At 36.1% G+C, this 21,452-nt stretch overlaps 1 protein-coding gene across 3 annotated transcripts in view; it reads right to left on the bottom strand.

Annotated features, from left to right (window-relative positions):
* The window catches only part of LOC124633445 (homeobox protein dve-1), a 66,482-nt gene that overhangs the window by 16,480 nt on the left and 28,550 nt on the right, over positions 1-21,452 (bottom strand). For 2 of the 3 annotated variants that reach the window (XM_047168673.1, XM_047168688.1), the window contains exon 2: positions 15,843-16,023. In XM_047168673.1, the coding sequence (XP_047024629.1) occupies positions 15,843-16,023 (181 nt within the window). The remainder of the gene's footprint in view (positions 1-15,842; positions 16,024-21,452) is intronic. The other variant, XM_047168681.1, reaches the window with a different exon arrangement.

Here is a 21,452-nt window from a genome sequence, read left to right as displayed (position 1 = left end):
GGCGTCTTGGTGTACGGATGGGCCGCGGATTACGACTGCCAACCCCTAGGGCTGTGTCTTTAGTAGGCAAACTGTTAGCAGTCGACAGAAACTCAAACTCATTTTTTTATATTTTCAAATAGGCCTATAAAAACTCGATAGTCAAGCTATGTAGTTGCACGGTTCCCCGTAGACCCGCTCCTTGGTCTTAGAACCGACAAGCAACTCCATAGATACTCCTTTCCATAAACACTGAGAAAGTAATACAGTACAATCATATTATATCTGACATGGAATGTCCACAGTCTACTCGTTTGGGCTCACTTTATGCAGTTTTTGGCGTTACGTGTGCCGACTGTCTCGGTTAAAAAAAAATCGACAAGAAAATTGAACTGAGATTGCAGCTAATTCACAGTTCGCCACTGCGGCTCACTCAGTCGGCTGCTAAGAGTTTGCCTTCTGTGGACGCAGCCTAATATAAGTAAGACATATAGGTAGGTACCTAAGTATAGCCACCTCATATCATTGTACTTCAATTGTTTACTTGGACGGATTTATTTCAAGTAAAAACATAAGACTCATTACTAATGTTTCAGTGGTAATCTTTGGCTGATGACAGGCTTCGGGCTAATTTTTTCGTATATTTCCATACGTCAAAAGACTTATCTGCAGTGTTGTAAATTCTTTTAATTTGAATTTCTGAATTTTGATAAATGTAGCTTAATTACACGGTAAATATCTCAGTAGGTAGTTTGTCACTTAAATTAGTCACCTGCCTAGAGGGCCTAGAACGTATTTTTATCCACTTCCCAAAAAAGTAAAAGTTCTCATATTTTTTGCTCAACGTTCAATCCTTTTTTATAGAGTCAGTCTTCAAATATAAAATTAAAATATTTTTTACGCAAAAATTTAAAATTATACTTAACAGTGAAAAGAGTGAAACCATGACACGATACAAAACAAAAGTCGTAGTACATACATTAAGCGATCCTGAAACCCCATCACAAACATGTACACGAAGTTATAAGCTTAATTTAATTGCGAGCAAAAAGTTAGGTTTAAACTAATCGAGCCTCAGTTACAAACTCGTTTGTCTAAAACTCTGCGATAGGATATTGGATTATGTACCTACCATTTTGTTGCTAACCCTTCCCATATAACATTACCAAGAGCGTACCTATAGGTACTACTCAAAGTGTTTTTAAACGGGAACCATCTAAGTAACCGTTTATCCGAAAAAAATGGTTTAGAAAATTTACGCTCTTTCAACAATCGCCTTCTACAATGTCCTACACATCGTTCTGATATCATACACTCTTCCTTCTTTGTAAAATCTATTCTTCTCTGGAATGAGTTACCTCTGGAGATCAGGATGGTAAATACCCGTCACACCTTCAAACTCAAAGTTCGTGACCACTATCTTGGGAAATTGGCAGAAACATAAATAGTCAGTTTCAAATTAACTTCCTTAATATGTTATTAGTATTGTTTGTAGTGTACATATTTATATAGTTATATATATACATATATATTTTTATTAATTTATTTGTGTATTGTAATATATGTAGGTATATGTTTCACACTAGTTTTTCAGATTTGTTTGCACCTACCAACGCTTTCTCTCCGCCACCCAAAGGTAGACTGGTAGAGAACGCCTAAGGCGTTAAGTCCGCCATTGTACTATGTGTGCAAGAAGTATTTTAAATAAATAAATAAAATAAATATTTTTGTACAAGATAGACCATGAATTCTTCCCTAATCTCAGGCATAAATTAGACCACATTACTTGGGCCATTAATCTACAAAATCAAAGCGGCTAATATTATGAAGGTCCAGTAAAAAATCACTACATTTATTCTAAACTGTTTCAAAATTACATGTAACAAATTAAAGAGTTAATACCTAATACTGCACACAGTAAAATAAATCAAAATCAATCAAATCCTCTTAAAACAAACCAGCAAATAACATCTAAATTCAAATTGGAAACAACAAAACTAACATATTCCGCTAAACGACAATAACACATTATTACCATTTAAATAAATTAATCGGCTAAACTGTATTAACTGAGTCACTAATGCGTCCATTCTCAATCAATGGCGGTGCAAATAGCGACCAAATAATCGCAGCGCAGTTAATGAAACATTTGAAAAGTTAAAAGCCTGTTTAGGCTGCACGGCCGGCCCGCTAATTAGCGTCGCGCAGTCGCCAGCTAGTGTGAACGAGGACTTAGCGGCATTATCGCCTAAATTGTACTAATGTTTAGTTGTGGCCGTGCTCGTTATGATTTGAGACGCAAATTGGTTATATTTTGTTTATATTGTATTGTTAAGTAATTTATTGTTAGAGCTTTGTTGAATATAATGTTGTAGTACCAAAATGGTAACGAAATAATTTTAATTTCGCCTCGTATTCGTATTCTCAAAATCATCAATCGACATTAATTGACTAATAGTCAATTTACAAACTTCTTCATGCAGCACACATAAGCTCAACGATCTACGAGTCCAATACTATAAAAACTTTTTTAAGATCGGCCAAGATTAGATTTACACGTGTGCCACAATCGCCCTTAAGACACAAAAGTACAACCTACAAAAGGAAATAACGTAGCCTTTAAATAAACATGACCACTGAGCACAATTATGATAACTAACATGCATAATACGAGTACATCCCCAAACTGCAATAGAGTCGTGTTATTAGAGCTAGATAACTTTAACCGCCAGTCAAAAGGTGGGATTACTCAAATTGTATGCGCGGTAGGCTTTGAAACGAATCGTACCTATTTAGAGCACGCAGACAGACTCGATTTAGTAATTAATTTTACCGCGCGAAGTGCACTAAATGCACTAGAAACTATAATCCTTATTAAAATGGGAAATAGTCGACTATTCACTTTACCATCAAATATAATTTTGGCTTCTAAACGCGAAATATAATTATGTATTTTGGCAAATCCGCTGTGTGTACAGACGCAAATGTACCAGTTTAATAACATCATCTTTTCAATGGTACATTAGTATAATGATTTATGCAAATATCGTGAAAGTACATTAGAATCGGTAACGGGAAAACGTAAGTTCAATTCTATTCACTGTAAACAAAGCGAAATTGCATCAATGATTCAATAATAGACTTTTCAGTCAGGGTTGGTAAGTAGTGCACTTTGCGAACTACAACCCATCGAGAATAAAATAATATGAGGCGATCATTTTCATTTGCTTCCCGATCGCTCAATTTTTCGCATAACGCACCACCCAATGAAAACACAAATTAATCTGCTCATTTTTTTGCATGAAATTTTATATCATTGAGTCCAAATATCTGAAAGCGATACATTTCGCGCTGCATAATCCCGTGTCAGGGAGATAGTTATGGATTACTTTTGTCTCGATTGAATTATTTCATCATAAAAAAATTTATTATTAATTTGTTATTATATCGGCGTGCGCGTCGAGGTAATCCCCAAAAGGTCCGCATTCGCTTTGTTTACGCGTGCTTTTATGCGAGTTCAATGAAGGTGTGCCGCGAAATCCGAAATCAATATAGGATAGTATAGAAACAAGAGTACGGGTGAGGCCTGTGTCGACGCGATATCCAACACGGGTTCGGATTAAGCGACGTCAAATCCGGGATTAAGCGGGGCCGGGATAAAACGGAAGCCGGGATCGGCTCGAGCTCGGGTCAGCGGGATTTCGCCGCGCAATAAAAGTGTCTGCAGCCGATTTAGACTGAGCCCGCTGGCAATTCGGCGCGGCTACCAATTGCTAGGTAATTTCGGCGTGCGAGCGCGATCTGTCCGCACAAAGCCGTTCTAATGCCCGCCAATGGGATTAGCCGAGTGTCGTGCGGCCTTTACAATTTATTGGACGGAATCAGACATCTGAATTAAGACATAGGTAGTTCCTTGATGCGTCTCGATGAGAAATCGGTTCCAAGGGAATTATATCTATTATTTCTTTGGCACATGGAACAAAACAAATGTGCCAGTGTTACGCCACATTTAAATATTAATCGGTTCCCGGTATTCAGACCGACGCGCACTAGACTAATCAAAGTTTTTTCTAAACTAAATCCCACTCGTTTGCAATGGCCGTCGCTCGTCTATTATAGGGGCCCCTCGGTAATCCGGATTGGAGATTCATTAGGGCGAGATTATACTCTATTGAAATCTGGCTTAAGCGGGCACGGGCGGATCGGATCGGGGACCGCGGAGCGAGCGCCGGGAACCGCCATTCATACAATGATAGCTCCGCTCATATGAGTGGTGCGGAATTCATCTATTTTAAGTAGGTTTAATATTGACTGCCATTGAATATTGATTTTGGGAATGAAAGTACATATTAAACAATACTGTAGAACTGCGCTCTGTCATAATTTACGCAATTCGTGGAAAAATTACCATATCTAGAAGGAAATTCCAAAACAATTGAGGCCTTCCATAGAAGAGTATATTGATATGAAGTTCAGATCATACATGTACTCATAAGCATACGCATCGTAGGAACGTCAATAGCAGCACTAGCGTCACGTACAGGAAGTTTTTTTTCTATGCCTAGCCCAGACCGCAAGCCGGCGCATTTCCACGTATCGGCTATTATAAAACTGATTCATGTATGAAACCCACATAATCCTGGTCTATATGTGACGTCACGCCTTTGTTACCTGGATTCGAAGACCACCATTATGATAATCGTAACCTTAATACAGAAGTCGTAAAAGCTATCAGAGAACCCGACAGGAACCGTGCACGAAAACACGGTGATGAATCATTGTATTTGTGTTATTACATTAAGCTAATCAATTGATATTCGTATCGTGCTAAAGGAAACTGCCGGTACCATATAGGCACCTTGAGCATTAACGTTATTGGATAAGTCGTCAACATCAAACGACGGTAAACAAAAACCGTACATTTGCCGGATGGCTGTATTGTTCGTAATTACCGTGATATTTCATGTTTATTTTTCTTTGATATTTATTTGGGGAGAATATGTTGAGGATACAGGGATACCAAGTAAATAGAAGAAGGAAATGTTGTAGGATGTGGTAAGTCGCGTCCGACATTTTAGAAAGAGACGGGCCGTACGGCAAGCGGTAAAAGACGATTTGAGTTCAGTGTGCTCTCGCCTTTAGAAAAGTGACACTTGCGGCTAGGAAAACTGTTTCATTTTCTTACGAGAGATGCCATTTTACAGTGAAATAAGATTGCTTCTTTTATTTTATGTATTTTCAAAATTTTATCTCGTATCTGTCTTGTATAAGAGCAAAAAATTAAGCATGTACTTAGCGGCTTATCGACACATGTATCTATCGCGTTAATTATGTAGGTATAGTGGAAAAAAACGACACTATTTTGACGTAATTACTCGCACTTATCTCGTTTACAACTCAAAACAAATTATACACGTGGTGGATAATACATTTTATTGGTCAAAAACTTATTCCGCGAAGGTTTATCCGTGAACCATTTTTTATTAGTAACCTTTAAACTTAATATAACTTAATATAACGCGATAAAATCCGTAAAAGTAGTTTTATTTAAACCTTTAAAGTTCTATCTGGGCGCTACCATCTGGTTTGCGATAATAAGTCGATGTAGGCGACCTTATAATAAAATGTAAATGTAACAAAAACGTACATTTAATCGTACTAGTGGCTTATCTCTTTTTGTTCTGGTCCGGGCGGGATTATACCGGGTCCAGCTTTATCCGGGAATAAAATATTTATATCCAATATAACGAGGTCCCGGACAAACATGGCCGCAGCATCGTTGCTTTCCGATAATGTTATATTAAATATATTATCATAATATTTGTGAACAAATATTAAAAGCGTGTTCGGAAATTATAATTATTTTTTGTGACTGTTGTTTTTTTTTGTGTTTTATACATTAATCTCTTGAAAAAGGGAACTTCGAAGTGCGTATAATTGTTTTTATCTAAGTTAATTAGTTATTATTATAAGCCATCATGACTCCCAAGATATAAATTGGGCATTATCTTCAAACTTATGAAAGAAATAAATGAGACAACATTAATTCCTAGAGTCCAACAAATATGTGGTGAAATCAAATTATTTTCTCTTTTTAGATACTTAAATATTATTTCCCATTGCACGCGTAAAGCCATCTAGATAATCCAGTTTTCAAAGAGCACCCCCACTTAAAAGATTTAAAATTAATCGATTGTGACCCACGCGCCCGTGAAGACACACAACATGCATATTTATATAGATAATCCTGTTGAATTAAAAAATCCGCACTCAATAGTAAGGAGGGATATCTAATGAGATAAAAAACGAGTTTTTAGTATCAAGGATTCATGAATTATTTCACTATATTTTTAAAAGAATTTTCAATTATATATTTTCCTAACCATATTGCACACATGTTATCTTCTATGTTTTACCGCCTATCAAAATACTTGTCGGTTTTGAATTTATAAGGAACCACAAACCACGCTTCACTTAAAAGATAAACTCCAAAATCTTAGAGCAATAAAAACTGACGTAAGCAATGAAACATTGAATGTAGAAACATTCGACAACTCTGCAACCCCTACGGTAGGTCGTGGTTTCGTCCTACGAGGTTCATTGACTACCGAAGAACCCCTAATAACATCCCTCTACACAACTACCAACTCTAACCCCATATTCTTAAAGCTCATTTCACGATGGCCAGCTTTATCTGGTTACTTTCTACTGCAAGCTGAAGATAAGCCGACGGATTAGTTCAGCGGAACGAAAAAAGAGAATAAAAAAGTATAAACTTCAGCCCTGATTGAGTTCAATTCTTTTTAATGTATGGGGTTTGACAACCCTGCCGTGTATCCCTAGATAAACATGAATAAAGAATTCGTATTATGGGATTAAAAGGGATGTAGGTAGAAAAGTTTTGTGTAAAGTTATTGGTGGTTTCGATATAAATATTCTGACTTTTTTTAGAAAAAAAAAAAAAATACAAAATACATACCCACTAATAAAGTTAATATTAGGTACTTATATTTAATTACGCAACAAAATGCCTGAACTTTAGTTTTCCGAGTATAATATAATTCCATGATAAGGCAGCAACACACGACCTTGTTCCTTGTACACACACAAACAACTGTCACCTGACTCGTGTAGGCTGTATTGTAAATAAAAAGTGATTGTAAAAGGGACTGGGGCGAGAAAATCCTGAAAAAGGCCCGCACATGGCAATCCCGGATACTGGGATTTCGCCTATCCCGCCTTACCTTAATCCTCCGTTCCGGGAAAACATAAAAATATGTGTGGGTATATTTGCCCTACACGTGCCGTTAACAAATAAAGAGTTGTGATGTATTATTTTTGAGCTAATAAACGCCACCTGCGGGTATTGCGGATTTGGAATACATTTTCGCTAAATAAAGAGCACCTAAATTATTTAAGAGTTCATCCGACTGTTTAGGATATTACTAAAAGTAATAGTTAAGAGATGTGAAGCATCAAATTCCAAATAAGGACTATCAGAACCAAACAACTCTGCATCATGAATAAAACTTGGAGCTTGTAGCGGCCATTACACCAGCCTTGCACACTTAATACCTTAATTTCGCATTCTTTCAAATCCAGAGCTAAATCTTCATACTTAGCGCAACTGCGTCACATATTACGTAGGAACACTTGGCGCGGTCCGTCGAGGATAATCCCGTGCTCTGGTCCCGTCGCACCCGCACGTGAGTCGTGCGAATCCTCACTTCGTCCCTCTCTAATCCCTTATTTGAATCTTATCAGATCTCAGGAGATACACCGGTAGTGGTAGCCATGTGTGTGTACTCGGGTTTATCCTGTAGGGCTGTCGCAACTATGATTTGGGAGCTTAATCTTCTTAAGAAAAGCTTTAAATCTTTTGGATTTAATGTCCCATGCATTAGTTTGTTTTTGAATACGTTCTTTCTGTGTTTTTGTTGGCTGTAAATAGAATATGTAGTTATATTTTTGAAAGTATTTGGGGCAATTTTTTATTGTGCATTCTTTTGTGTCAAAATATAAAACGTGAAGTAAGTAAAAGTGTCTGTAAGATAAGATTACATTTTTAGTACTAAAGGTAGGGTAGGTACACATATTTTTTGGCTTTGTCATACAACGATATTAATCAATCAATTCTGATTAAAAGTTTAATTAATTCCTACAGTCTTACAAAGAAGAATAATAAATGAATGAGCACATCCCTGACGTCGGCGCATGCATTAAAGGTGCGTCCACACTGAATCCGCGATTAATGGGCTTTGAATGTGCGATTGAAGCCAAATTTATGTATCTGCAACCCGTCACCAGATTACCGCGACACCAGAATGGAGATATGAGCAGCTGCTTTGATCTGTCTCCAAATGAGCCTAGTAATGGCTGGACAGGGCTTTTGCTAATATAGATATCCTGTATTAATGTTATGCTAGCACTCATATTAGAATATGTCAACGACATTACTGCGGAATTAATTTTACAACTAGCTTATAAGCATATGAAATATTTTTATACGTATATCTAATGCCCTTTGTCAATATCAATCACTATTGGCCGGGAATTTCATGTGTAAATTTAAATTAATATTATTCTCGTGCACATAAATTTAACAACGTCCATATTTTAAAGGAAGCTCCAGAATTAAAGGTTTATTTCTTGCGACTGTAATAAGATAATATTACTAACCCTTTGTAGGGATTAAGATTTTGTTAAGGGCGCCGTCCCTAAGCCCGCCAGACGGGGTCCCGCGATTAGGGTGAACGAGGCCTTTGCCGCTCACTTCTATGGTTTTTACGATGCCCTAAACAATGAGAGGAATTGTCTCAAAAACGTATTTAGATTTAGTGATGCTAATGAAATTATTATGCCCCGGATTATGTGGTAGACTTTTATTTTAATTTATAATGTTGATGTTTACACTAATTCAATATACCTAGTGAAATAAAACGTTTGCGAACAAGGATTGTTGCGCTCGTATAATGTGGGACGACAAAAAGCTCCCGCTTGACCGTCCGGGCTGCAGGGCGGGCTGTAGAACCGGAGTGACAATCCGCGCCTCGGCCCGTAAGCCTAATCTTGACAAATGGTCCGGATCATCCGTTACCAGAGCCTACAGCTCACGCTTATTTGTCCACACGACTCCACCGCCACGATTTTTTATCGATTGATCAGAGGCTCAGCTGATTGCCTCTCTCTGTTGTTGCCGCCGGATTAATTCACACACGGAAACGTGCCCGTGTTGTTACGTATATACGCGCCTGTACGTATGTAGTAGTGGGTTTAAAACCAAATTAAAGTCAGACACAAAAGAATAATCGTAAAGGATTTGCATTATCATACGCACACATTGAAATGTTGAAATGTGTATTGTAATCACGAGCCGTTTATCGTTTGATTTCGAATTGTGTCTGACAAACGACTGCCGTACACCTTGGGGAAATAAGCTTGATAAACATTAAACGATAGTTTTGGTAACCCTGAGCTAGTTATTAGTGCAGTTTTTTAGATGTATTCTCGTATGTGAAAATCTAAATAATGCATGTTGAGGAAACTTTGATTGTATCCCTAGAGAGGCAGAATAATGTACAAAATCTTAAAAAAAAATATCTGTGCCAATAAAGTAAGAATTCTAAAATACAATCAAAAAAGCTACAACAAAAAAGAACTTCAGACCCCACAAAAAAAGTTTAATCACAATCTTTTTACGATTATCATTTGCGGACTTCCAAAGCCCGTGTAGTAGCTAGCTCATCGTGAAACCGGTTGTTTGTATGTGTGCGTTAAGCCGAGTGCATGCCTCAAATTGGGCTGAAGTACAGCAGATTATCTCAAGATGATTGATGGAGGAGGCACCCCCCCTCCCCTCCTCACCTTCCAGCCGCCCGCGCCCCACGCACGTGGTAACCAGTCCATTGCATTGATATGATTGGGTAATGTAATCCCCCGTGTAATTAGGTAAAAGTTAATCGGTTGGAGATTATCGATGTAGTCATTTGTTTTGTATACATATGTGTTAAGCTATGTTAGGAAAGCAGAACGTATCGATCCAATAAAAGCTTCGAAACATAAAGTACTTTTCTCAATAGAACCAAACTTTAGAATTGCACAGCGAATTTCACTACAAACCGTTATTTTAATTGATAGCCAACAAGAAAAACACGCGAAATTCTAACAAACACAGCTCCGACTTTTTGTCCGTCCATTCAGAGTAATAAAAATAGACGGATTTAACAAGTAAAATCGGGTCTGAACCGGTCTGAACTAGTATTCAGTGGAAAATCCTAGTTTCTAACAAAGACCTGAGGAGCTCCAACACGTAGAAAGCTAGCTAAGTAGAACATACATATAGAGCTAAGTATTCGTGATCCGGATCAGGGAGATTAGGCGGCAGCGGCCGGCCACCGTCCGGGATACATCTCCTACCGGATTACTGGAATCCGGATTTCGTTGAATAACTTGCCTGGGATTTGTGACGTAATTTATATAGTATAATGGACTTTTCTTATGTGTTCGTTGGCAATCAGAGTTTTTGTAAACGTTTGCGTTTATTAGCAGGACAGAAATAAAATTAGGGAACTCTCATTTATTGAGTATAGTTTTGCTTTATCTCGTCTGTGTCATCTTGTCCAGAGATCGTAAAATTATTTCTTTTTCAAATAAAATTAAATTAAATATCGATAATCTAAATACAACATAAATATTGTAGATTATTAAGTTTATTAAAGCTACGAAATGTAAATAATAGTTTATAGTGGAATAGACCATAAATTCCAAGGTGATGACCACCGCGAGATTATTGATACTCGCTATAATATCGATCGTTTACATAATTGTACGGCCACCGGTGTTTACGATTATCATAAATGCGACTGAGATAGACCAGTTGTGGAAGAACTTCAGATGCGACAGAAAAGACGTTTTAGAGTGGATCTTCTTTGCCGTTTGTGTGGTGTAGTGTCCTTTTTGCAAACTTACACTTTGATAACTTTTGAGATTGTCAAGTTCATATTTCAATTTTATTTGGATGAATCTAATTATTTACTGCAGTTCTTAATAAAACAGAAGTAAATGTGACATACTTCTTTCAGTTTCAGGATTCGGTCAAAAATAATAAAATATTTCTACTACGTATGTCATAGATAAATTCGTTGACTTAGTCGCATTGAATGCGTGTCTAAAATAAAACATTGTGTTAGCCAGTACCTAAACGATTTTTGTTCCTGTCCATACCCATGGTACTAAGCTTTTAAAAGTACGAATGGATAAAACAGGGATAGCTACGCGTGGATTTGAACAAGGATTTTTTAACCCGAACATTTTTGAAGCCTTGCAAATGTGCTTGTAGTTCTTGAAACACTATTAGAACCGACAAAAATAGGTGTAGAAGCCACATTCTTTTTTCTAAATTCTAGAAAAATATCGATTGCAACAACAAACAAGGCTCACACTGCTCACTACGAAACAATATAACCGTAGGGTGTTCACATACACGAGTATACGCGGATCAGTCCTAAGCCGGATTACGCGACCGCCGGATCGGGATGTACGAGGTACCTACCTAGCTACCGAGGTCGACAATATTATGGATTTTGAATATGGAAAATGTATTCTGGGAATCTTTTGAATTTATCGTTTTGTGGTCGCACTAGTGGGACAGATTGAACTTTGATCGCAGTCTCTGGGATTTTTTGTTTTTAATTTTAGTGTAGGTGTTATTAGTTCTGATGTGAAAATACAGAGGCATTTTTATATAAAAGTTTTACATATAAAGACATGTTTTAGTGTTACAAAAACTAAGTATTGCACTATGCAAACTATGTATGCTTTGTTACTATTGTGAAAAGACTAATAAATGCTTATCATTTTAACATACTACTTTCCCACGTTCATTAGACATTTGTTATTAATAAATTAAACGACTTAGTGAGAAAATCTCTTTTTAACGCGGTATAGGAAAATATGCATAAATCTTTTACGTAACGATAATCTGGTTTTATGGGTTATCGCACTATGCACACCAAAAAAAGTTAAGCACTTCTATAGTTACTGCGAGAATACATATTTTAAATATTTTATATGATATTTTAAATACTTATAAACATGTAGGTAATATCTATTTTATTTTTCTGTGTTCCCAAAATGCTATCACAAAATGAAATGGAATTTCTAATTTTCATAATCAGTCATAATCACTTCGCAACAGTTTATCATAACCCCGGATTTTCAAATAATACTTAAGTATCAGATATTCCGTGGATTTCGTAAAAATCGCAATTGTATCTTATCATCGAGAAATGACGTCACACTACATATATCGATATCATTAGTGTGAGAAAACGTATCGATTATATTTAGAATTTTAAGTCATAACATGGCATTGACTTAATTACATTCAGATTCGTCGAAGATAAAAATATCATGAGATTGTAAACCGCGTCAGAAATGCGTATTTTTTATCAATCAATATTCATTCATCATCAAATCAAGGTGAATGCAATTTTTAACGAAAACATAACATTTAATCAGTGACATATTTTTTAACCCAGAAGAAGTTAATTTTTGAGAAGTACAGAAGCTAAATCATAGTCGTGATCTTATTTCAATTTTGAAAAGAATGTCCGAAACTGCAAGCTTACCCAAAAAAATACATAACCCCTAAAGGTCACAACACACACACACATGCAAAAAAAAACAACAAGTAAGTCGTACATTAAATCGATAACACGTTCACACACACGCTCGCGGATCCCGTTGATCCGGATCATCCGGGCTGGATCAGCCTCATGTCGCCCAGAGATAAAGCTCCGCCCGTGTGTACCGGCCCTAATAATAATATGTGTCACGTCATACGATGACAGTTATGAATTTGATATGTGTTTTCGGATTTCTTTTGTTTTTTACTTCTTCATTTACGTAGAAACGTATTATTCGCCGGGAAATTCTACCGATAAGGATTTTTCTACGAATCCGTTGGCGTAAAAGTCTAGAACAATTATATTGTTTTATTTCTAGTTTAAGGATGGTATTTGTGATAATAGGATCCCATTTTTCTAGATGTTATTTTTTTGGTTTACCTATTTCAATAAATATTTTTAGTATGATTTTTTTTGTGAAGTAAAGGAACAGTATAAGTAGAGGCTAATTAGTTTATTTTTTATGTTAATTATCAATGGTAATGCAAGACTGACACTTATGTGGTTACCCACAATCATTATTATTATAATTATCAATACATATAACCTACTCATTATGATTTCTTTGGAGTTCACACCGTTGCGTGTTGGGTCTGTGGTCGGTGACTATCTATAAACCTTATCATATTCTGTACTTATAGGTACCTATTATGACAATAGTACCCTACTTTGTCATGATTAATTTGGTTCTCAAGATAGGTAATAAAAAGTAAGTCACACACATTCATTAAGATTGAAACATTTTAGTTATTAATTTTACATAAGGAAAAATTTATACTTGAATGCTTAGTGTCAAGAAAAAGAGACTTACTTATTGATTTCCCATTAATATTTTAAAATCAATATTGGTTTTAATCTTGATAAGACTCTTATTAAAAAACCCTTTGCTAATCTGGGATTATAAAATATGCTATCTATTAAATATAAAATTAAATATTTATTCACGATAACGTGTATTAGATAAACAGTTCAGAAAGATATCCAAACATTATTATTACTTAATAGCCAATATTCCGCGATAAACTAAGTCGTAAGAAGATATAAAATTATCATTTAAATTTTAGAAACATACCGTTCGTTTTGGCCATAAAACCATGCTTAGGTACATACGTTAGTCTTAAATATAAAATAAAAGATTATAATAAGGTATAATAAAAAAAATATAAATCGGCTTATCTATATAAAACTGGCTTATTCGTGTAAAGTAGGGTTGACAACAGAATTTTAAAATAAAGAATTTTCATTTCACATTTTGTTTCCAGTTTTACGCAAAATTATATGTGGGAAGACCAAAGCCGTTTACTGAAAATAGAGCAAACCAAATAATATTGGAAAAAGTATTCTTAGGTAAAAACTTATTTTTCCTGAAATAATAGAGCTTTTCGTAGAAATAGGGTTATAATAGTTTTAGTCAAGTTTTTATTTTATTCAGTGGGTTGCTAAAACTTCCTGAAATGAAAAGCTAACGGAGACATACATATTTACAAAAATAAGCGTGTACGATTATGAAGAACAATGCCAATAAGGTATGTATCAGGAAAAAACTAAACTACAATTAAAATCAAAGTATTTCCTTCCAGATATAATCTTCTGACGGTACTCAGGTACGATTTGACAAAAAGATATATCTTCAACGTCGAGCGTAATCCGTCGGCCATTGTGCAATCGCTAATCGGCACGGATCGGCGGCGCGGGCGGCGCGGCCGATTCGAAATTAATAATGATTTATAACGCCCGATTAGTGGCATTAGGCATTAACTCACTGCCGATTGGCGGGACAACACTACTTCTACTAACGCTACTTATAGTCTTCTTGTTAATACTTTTCATTCGGCTTGCGCAACCGACAATAAAGTTTTATTTTATCTATGCACTTATTCACATTCTATGTGGCAAGTTGCAATTTATGCTAATACAGTTAAGACTAATGTTTTCAGTGAACACAAGGTTAAGTGAAGTAAAAAATCGAATGTCTATGAAAAAATAGATAATTCCAAAATTGATGTTAAGTTCCCAAAACTTCAAGGATAAAGTAATTTTCAAATATTTGAAAATTATTCAAAATAAATCTTTTACATAATTCTAATGCTACCCATTAGGTGTTTAATTTATCTTGAGACCTACGTAAGAATAAAAAATAATGCTAAAGCATGTACACACTGTATGTGTGTTAATGTGCGTGCTGCGTGTGCACTTGAGCTTATGCTTTGAGCGCGCCTTACAGACGGGATGTGCCGGATTAGATTTAAGGGGTAAAAGAACTAGAAAGGGATGGGACAAAAGGGATTTATATTAAAAAGAGAGGACAGGAGACGGTAGATTTAGAGATTATGATTTATAAAGAGGCGAATGAATGAGGAATTATTAGGTAGGGTATGGAGCGGTATTACGATGTATGGGAAGTGGATGAAGCCGGTTCGGTTTACAAGCGCAATGCAGCGCCAAACTGCTCGTGAAATTAGCTGTGCGGATTTGGGGGTTTTGCTCATTAGCCGGTGAGTGGGCCTACCAAGACTAACCGTAGTTTATCCTAAGCGTAATCATTTGCAGATACAGTTTGCAGCACATACGTTACGTTGTGTCGAATAGAAACACATGATCAGTATTATCGGTCACTAAAACATTTGTGTCATTGCGACAATTAATCACTTTACATCCATTGATAAGATTTCTTGTACACATTACTTACTATATTTTTTTAATTTCTCTAGCTTGATAAACAAACTGACGTGCTTGCCGCAATCACAATAAAACATAAACGGTACAGAATAACTAACTCCAAAGAGGTAACTCCTTAGAAACTATTCAATAAACATTGCCAGATTTTATAGACGCATATATAAATATTGTAATAACTGGCGCATACATATACTGCGAACGTTTGATTTAACGACCGAAAGATATCAGAGAATCAATAATGCCATCAGATTAACTAGAACTGTACAGATGAACCGTATTTATACAAAGGGGGCCGAAGAATAGTGCGTGACTACGAATAATGCACTCTTACTTGTCTTACAAGACATTTGAGGGGCGTTTGGACTTTCTCAAGCTGATCAAAATGGATAAGACAGTTTCGATGTTGATTTGGTAGCGTTGAATGAAGCTTAATTTTCCATATTACCATCATCAGCAGAAGATTTATAATTTTAAACTCATTCAAAATGGTGTACTCACCAGTAATACCTTTGTTCAGTAGGTTGTTGAAGGCCTCCTTCTTGGGCGACAGGTGAGGGGTATGCGGGGTGTGCTGGATGCGCTCGTGGTGCACCGGTGCGGAGGGGGGGCGCGGCACCGTGCGCTCCTCCGGCGACCGCCGGGGGGGCGTCTTGCTGCGCCTGAGTTCCGCCGACAGATTCTACGAAAGAAAAGCGTGGCTTAGACAACATTGCATGTTAAAAACAAATGACTTAAAGTAGGTGAAAGGTGCATTGACGCAGAAAATAACATTTATACAACATTAAGATTAAGATCTTGACCGCGCTTAAAATTAATTCAATGTTAACGCCTTATTACTCTCATTAAGGAAATCTTTAATCGCGAATATAAATTCATATGACGCATGTTACCATTTAAAAAACAAGCTACGAAATGTCTAATTTGTTCTGTAGTTTTAATTAAATTAAAAATCAAAACATGTTTAAACTAATCGCTAATTAATCTATTATAATCAGTAATATTTTTGTGATATCGCTAGTCTATCAGAGATAATGACTTCTTAGTGAGAGATGTAGAATGTGATAACGATTAAACAATTTAATCTCGAGTTAATCTCGAGGTCTCGGCTTTAATCCCGTGATTATCCAATGTAAAATTACGGATGTGACATTTTTGTATTAATTATATTATCATTTATTCATTTGCAATTACGTAAATGTAATATTTGTTTTGTGGGTTTTGCCTTCATTGCAAAAATAATCTGAATTAAATAAGTCTACTAAAACGGATACATAACGTTCCAATCGCGGCTAATTGTTTCAAGCCATATTAACGAAATATTAATATTAAATTTGCGTACGCCCAATTAATATAACGGTGTGGATAATTTCAATACGCAAACACGAGCTTATCCATGCTTTTATGGTGTCGTGTCTAGACGAGTCCCCATAGGTTCCATTAAGGTCGAATAATAATGAATAATTCTACAATTTGCGCTGGTACACTTGCATGCATTGGTGCAATATGGTTGCGTATGCGCACAGTGTCCGTCAAAGACAGACGTGAGGGACATTTGAAACGTATCGACGGACGAAGGGAACCGTTGCCTTACATTATATTGTGTATTATGTAACTGTATTTTTTTCATGTAATTGTACCGTATTAAATTCGTGAACTAATTTTAATGAAGCCTGAAGTGTCGTATAAGGTTTTGTGGTTAGCGGTAGGTATTCCTAAATTGGCGAGTAACGAATAACAGGGGACGTATCATCGAACTATATTGAAGTGGGAAATTATTAGTCAGGCTTAGGTATATTCGAATATTGACGAGTACTGACGAATAATTGATGTTGATAGTTCAGTATGCTAACACAGATCACTGAACTCACTGTTTAACAGATATCCGAATATCCCTTTGCTCCTTAGCACTGATGACTACTAAATTGTTTTAGAAACCGTTATACAAAGTAAAAAGTCGCTGCGTAAAAATAGATCTATTCACGCATAGCAATATGTGACGTGAAAAATTTAATTAACACCAAAAACAATGACGAATAATATCTTAAACGGTTAAAACCACAAAAATAACCATTTAACACGTTCCTTGACAAGGCACGGTACAAATTCGTGTCTTCTCGTCATCGGATTACAAACTTGGTACTCATCGTGATTAGCACCATGTCACAGTCAAATATGTACTGAAAATAGACGACGTCGCTATTTTTACCTTCGTTCTAATAAGACAAAGGAGTCACGATGTAAGGTGACAATTTTATAATTTACAGCCAATTGGTGGACTTCAATGAAGTTCTACGTCATACAGAGTTGATGTTGAGAACAACTGGACTACAGTCTGCAATGTAGATAAGGATCTAATCTGGAAATTCCCGGTCCAGTCTATGTTGTGTGCAATAATGTCTGGCCCTTGAATCCAAGGATTGACATTTAAATGATTGATTCTAGTTCGGTTTAATGAGTCCACATTTTGTCAGCCACTCCTTTAAGCTTGGTGGTCGCTTTAGATAAACTTGCAACTTGAAAAAATTTAACGAAATCTTTAACATTGATGACCAATTCCTCACTACCTGTGACTGTGAGCTAGTGCGAGGTTTTGAGTTCCAATATTCAAACAATTCATTCAATCATTCATATTTAAAACTTGAAGTGAGAATAAAATTGCAAGTGAGTGAACGCAGATGAAAAATAAAGTACACATCTTTATGTATTCTAATCTAAGAAAAGTCGAACCACTTAAGGCGAATCGAGATACAAATTGGACACTTGGCCATTGCGTCAGTCGATACAAAACGTTCATGAGCCGCACTGATTACACTCATTGAATATTGTTACTGAACGAGGTTTGACCACATAACGGCAAACTCACAACGAATGATAGTGTTTTAATAAGGTTAATAATGTGCAAACACGACATATCTCATCGCAAATGTTAAAGTTGACACAAAAAACATCACAGCAGAAAAACAAAATGAGGACGAAGCTTCTAATTGAAATTAAGGAATCATAACACCATACCCGAAACACCATGACAAATGATCGCATTACTTGATTCAATAGCAGAACCATTAAACTTAAGAGCGTACTGGAGGAGAGATGAAGAGCGAAATGATCTAGTTGCAGAGGTACACTCGGCTGAACAATAAATTAACCCTTAGCAATTCTGAGCAATTTGACGTGCACAATCAAAGTGCATGTGCAAAATGTGCCGCATGAAGCGAACAAGGCAGGGGCGTGTTGGCCAATAGCACGCACAGTTTGTCCGTCCATAGAATCGTTGATTCGCGCCACAGATACGTCTAATATCGTATTGGAATTTGTGATGTCGTTTGACCCCTGTTAACCCAGATTACGCGCGTCGCCGCCTGATTCGTCCTCGGCGGAGCCTGATTGTGTTGTGACATAAACTGTAATGTATTATGTGTTAACTCTTGCTGCAATCACGGCTAGCACGTACCACAATTACAATGGATATGTTCGCCGAACTTTACAATTTATTTGGAACGATTTGTGTATGTTGAGACTTGTTGAGCTTTGCTCGACTTTTGTACTGGGAAAGTGTTGGGTTCGGTTTTTTCGGTTTGTGGGTGTTGGATTAAATTGACGTTCTGTTAGTCTTAATAATGTAGAATAAGTGAATTTGTTAATCTGATTCAGATTTTTCAATTTTCAGTCATCAAAACTTTTATGTTCTCCTTATAATAACGATACCAGAGTTAAACTTTTAGGTTTAGGGTCATTATTGATGGTTAAGATTTGCATTCCATTCATTTACAGTAAACACCCCTTCATAGATAATAACCAGGTAATTTCGTTCTTCCTTATGAATACTAGGAAATAATTAGGAAGTAAACACCTATTCCACTTTTGCACTTCAACTTTAAGCTCTTTGCTTGTAGAATAGGGTACAATTTAATCTTTTACCTTTTAAAAACTAAACACATAAGAGACGTGCCTAATTTCTTGTTTTCTTAATAAGTAATCGCTGATAATCCTATTTGTGTTCCCACACTCTTGTATCGTTCTGCTGTTAATATTGACAAACAATGCATTAACTGGTAATAGTAGTGATATGGTTTAACTTGAACGCCTTATTATGTTTGTTTTGTCTCTTCATCCTACTAAATCAGTCTCCAGAAATAACTCCTCAAAGTCAATATTCTAGAACGTCGTTTAAATAAAGATATGTCACAGTTTTGATTTAAAGCTAATTGATTTGTTGAATCGATTTATTGTACCCGATGCACTTAAGAGTATCGTTTCTAGAATCATCATCGGCCTAGCCTTTAAAAACAATGTTAGGGTCAGCTTCCAGTCTTACCAGATTCAAGTAGTTATGAGTGCTTTCCATGGGGCGAATGCCTAAACATATCTTTTCAAAACAGTAACCCGTGCAACCCGATACAGTCTGGCTTCTGACTACCCGTAATGACTGCCAAAGACGTTGAAACGACAATCGGGTAATAACAGCCAATCTAAAGATTTTTGGATCGTTATACCACAGTTTAATATTATTTTTAACTTAAAGAATCTCAACTATTTACTCAAATACAACATTCTTATTCACCATTACCAACCTAAAATAAAACCTTACCTACTTCAGTTTGAGAGTTCTGACGTACAATTATTGACTCACATGATGCAAGCCAGCATATCGCTGACAGTATCACACATAACACATCAGATTACAAGATCGACAAATATGTAAATCATAATTGTAACAATTGTTGTGTAAACGAAGCTCGAGAGATGTCAGCTACTATTTTCATAGATATCCGAGACTTAGTCTTTGTTTGTTTGGTAGATACCTAGAAGTTTAGAAAGGTAAAGATAGATGGAGATTGGAAAAGTCTTATGACTTCTTCTACGTACCTATTGCTATTTATAATGATGCAGTCTTGGTTTTTATAACAGATTCGTAAAACGAGACACATAGGGATCTTTTTCATCATCATCATCATCGTCATCATCTCAGGCATAGGACGTCCACTGCTGAACATAGGCCTCCCCCTTAGATCTCCACAGATACCTGGATCTTTTTGCACTATTCAAATCTTTATTTAGCGGGAGATTTATTTAAGGAAAAAGTTCTACGAAACTGTTATGTTCTAATCTCTATAATTATGATCTCTGCCTTCCTTTTGCGTCTAAAATAAGCTCAGAGTCATTGTTATAGAGATAATGTTGATAAAACAATGACATCATATAGATCTGATTTAAATGATTACTTGCAAAATTTTGGGCATCATTGTGAACTTTAGCTTATTTTTATGGCCTATTTGAAATGGCTGGTAGCAACAAAACACACAATTTGAGAATGGATATCTGAGTAAAATGATTAAAAACAATATTTTTGGCTCCTCATACACAAATACGAGAAATGCCGCATTAGACTGACGCGCCAAAATCTTGTGATGCAAACGTGATAACTAGCATCTAATCTGACGAGTACAGAGGCAAGTGACACACAAACACACACAGCGACGAACACGATAGTAACATTTACCGTGGCATTACCCGTGTTGTCTATAACGCGCAGCTCTGATTAATTTATGCTCCACTTATTTAAACAAGATAGCGTTTAGAAACCTCGTATATTTGTTTAAAACGCGAGTTTATCTTTTAATACTTGAGCTGTCAACGCGCTGAAAACAACGACGTGGTTTTTCCTAAATACTTGTCTTAATTTTTTCAAATATATTTTCATAACCTTCAGGAAGCGTTAGGTCGTTTGAAATCGCCTTTCAAATATTTGTTAAGACTTTACATTTATTTATTCCGTCATAATTCTAATGATTTAGATACTCGGCGACTGAAAAATGTTTTAACTTTTTTGCTTTGCTTTGACATTACGTGAAATCGTTTAGATATGCGCAATGTAAATAGGTATTGTACGTAATGTATGTACATAAATAAAATTTCCACTGTAACTCCTAACCGACAAAACATTGGAATAGGTATCGAATAAAAATAGATAATTGAGACGTACAATTTGTTTAGATAAGGCCTCTAATTGTTGAATTATGTTTGTTACACACTAATACATAGATCAGCCAACCTAAACATTGCTGAATTGGTGTAGGTATTACTTAGAAAAAAAAAAAAACAATTTTC

The sequence above is a fragment of the Helicoverpa zea genome, chromosome 1, assembly GCF_022581195.2.
Source record: "Helicoverpa zea isolate HzStark_Cry1AcR chromosome 1, ilHelZeax1.1, whole genome shotgun sequence".
Taxonomy (NCBI): Eukaryota; Metazoa; Arthropoda; class Insecta; order Lepidoptera; family Noctuidae; genus Helicoverpa; species Helicoverpa zea.
This window is presented reverse-complemented; position numbering and strand designations above follow the sequence as displayed.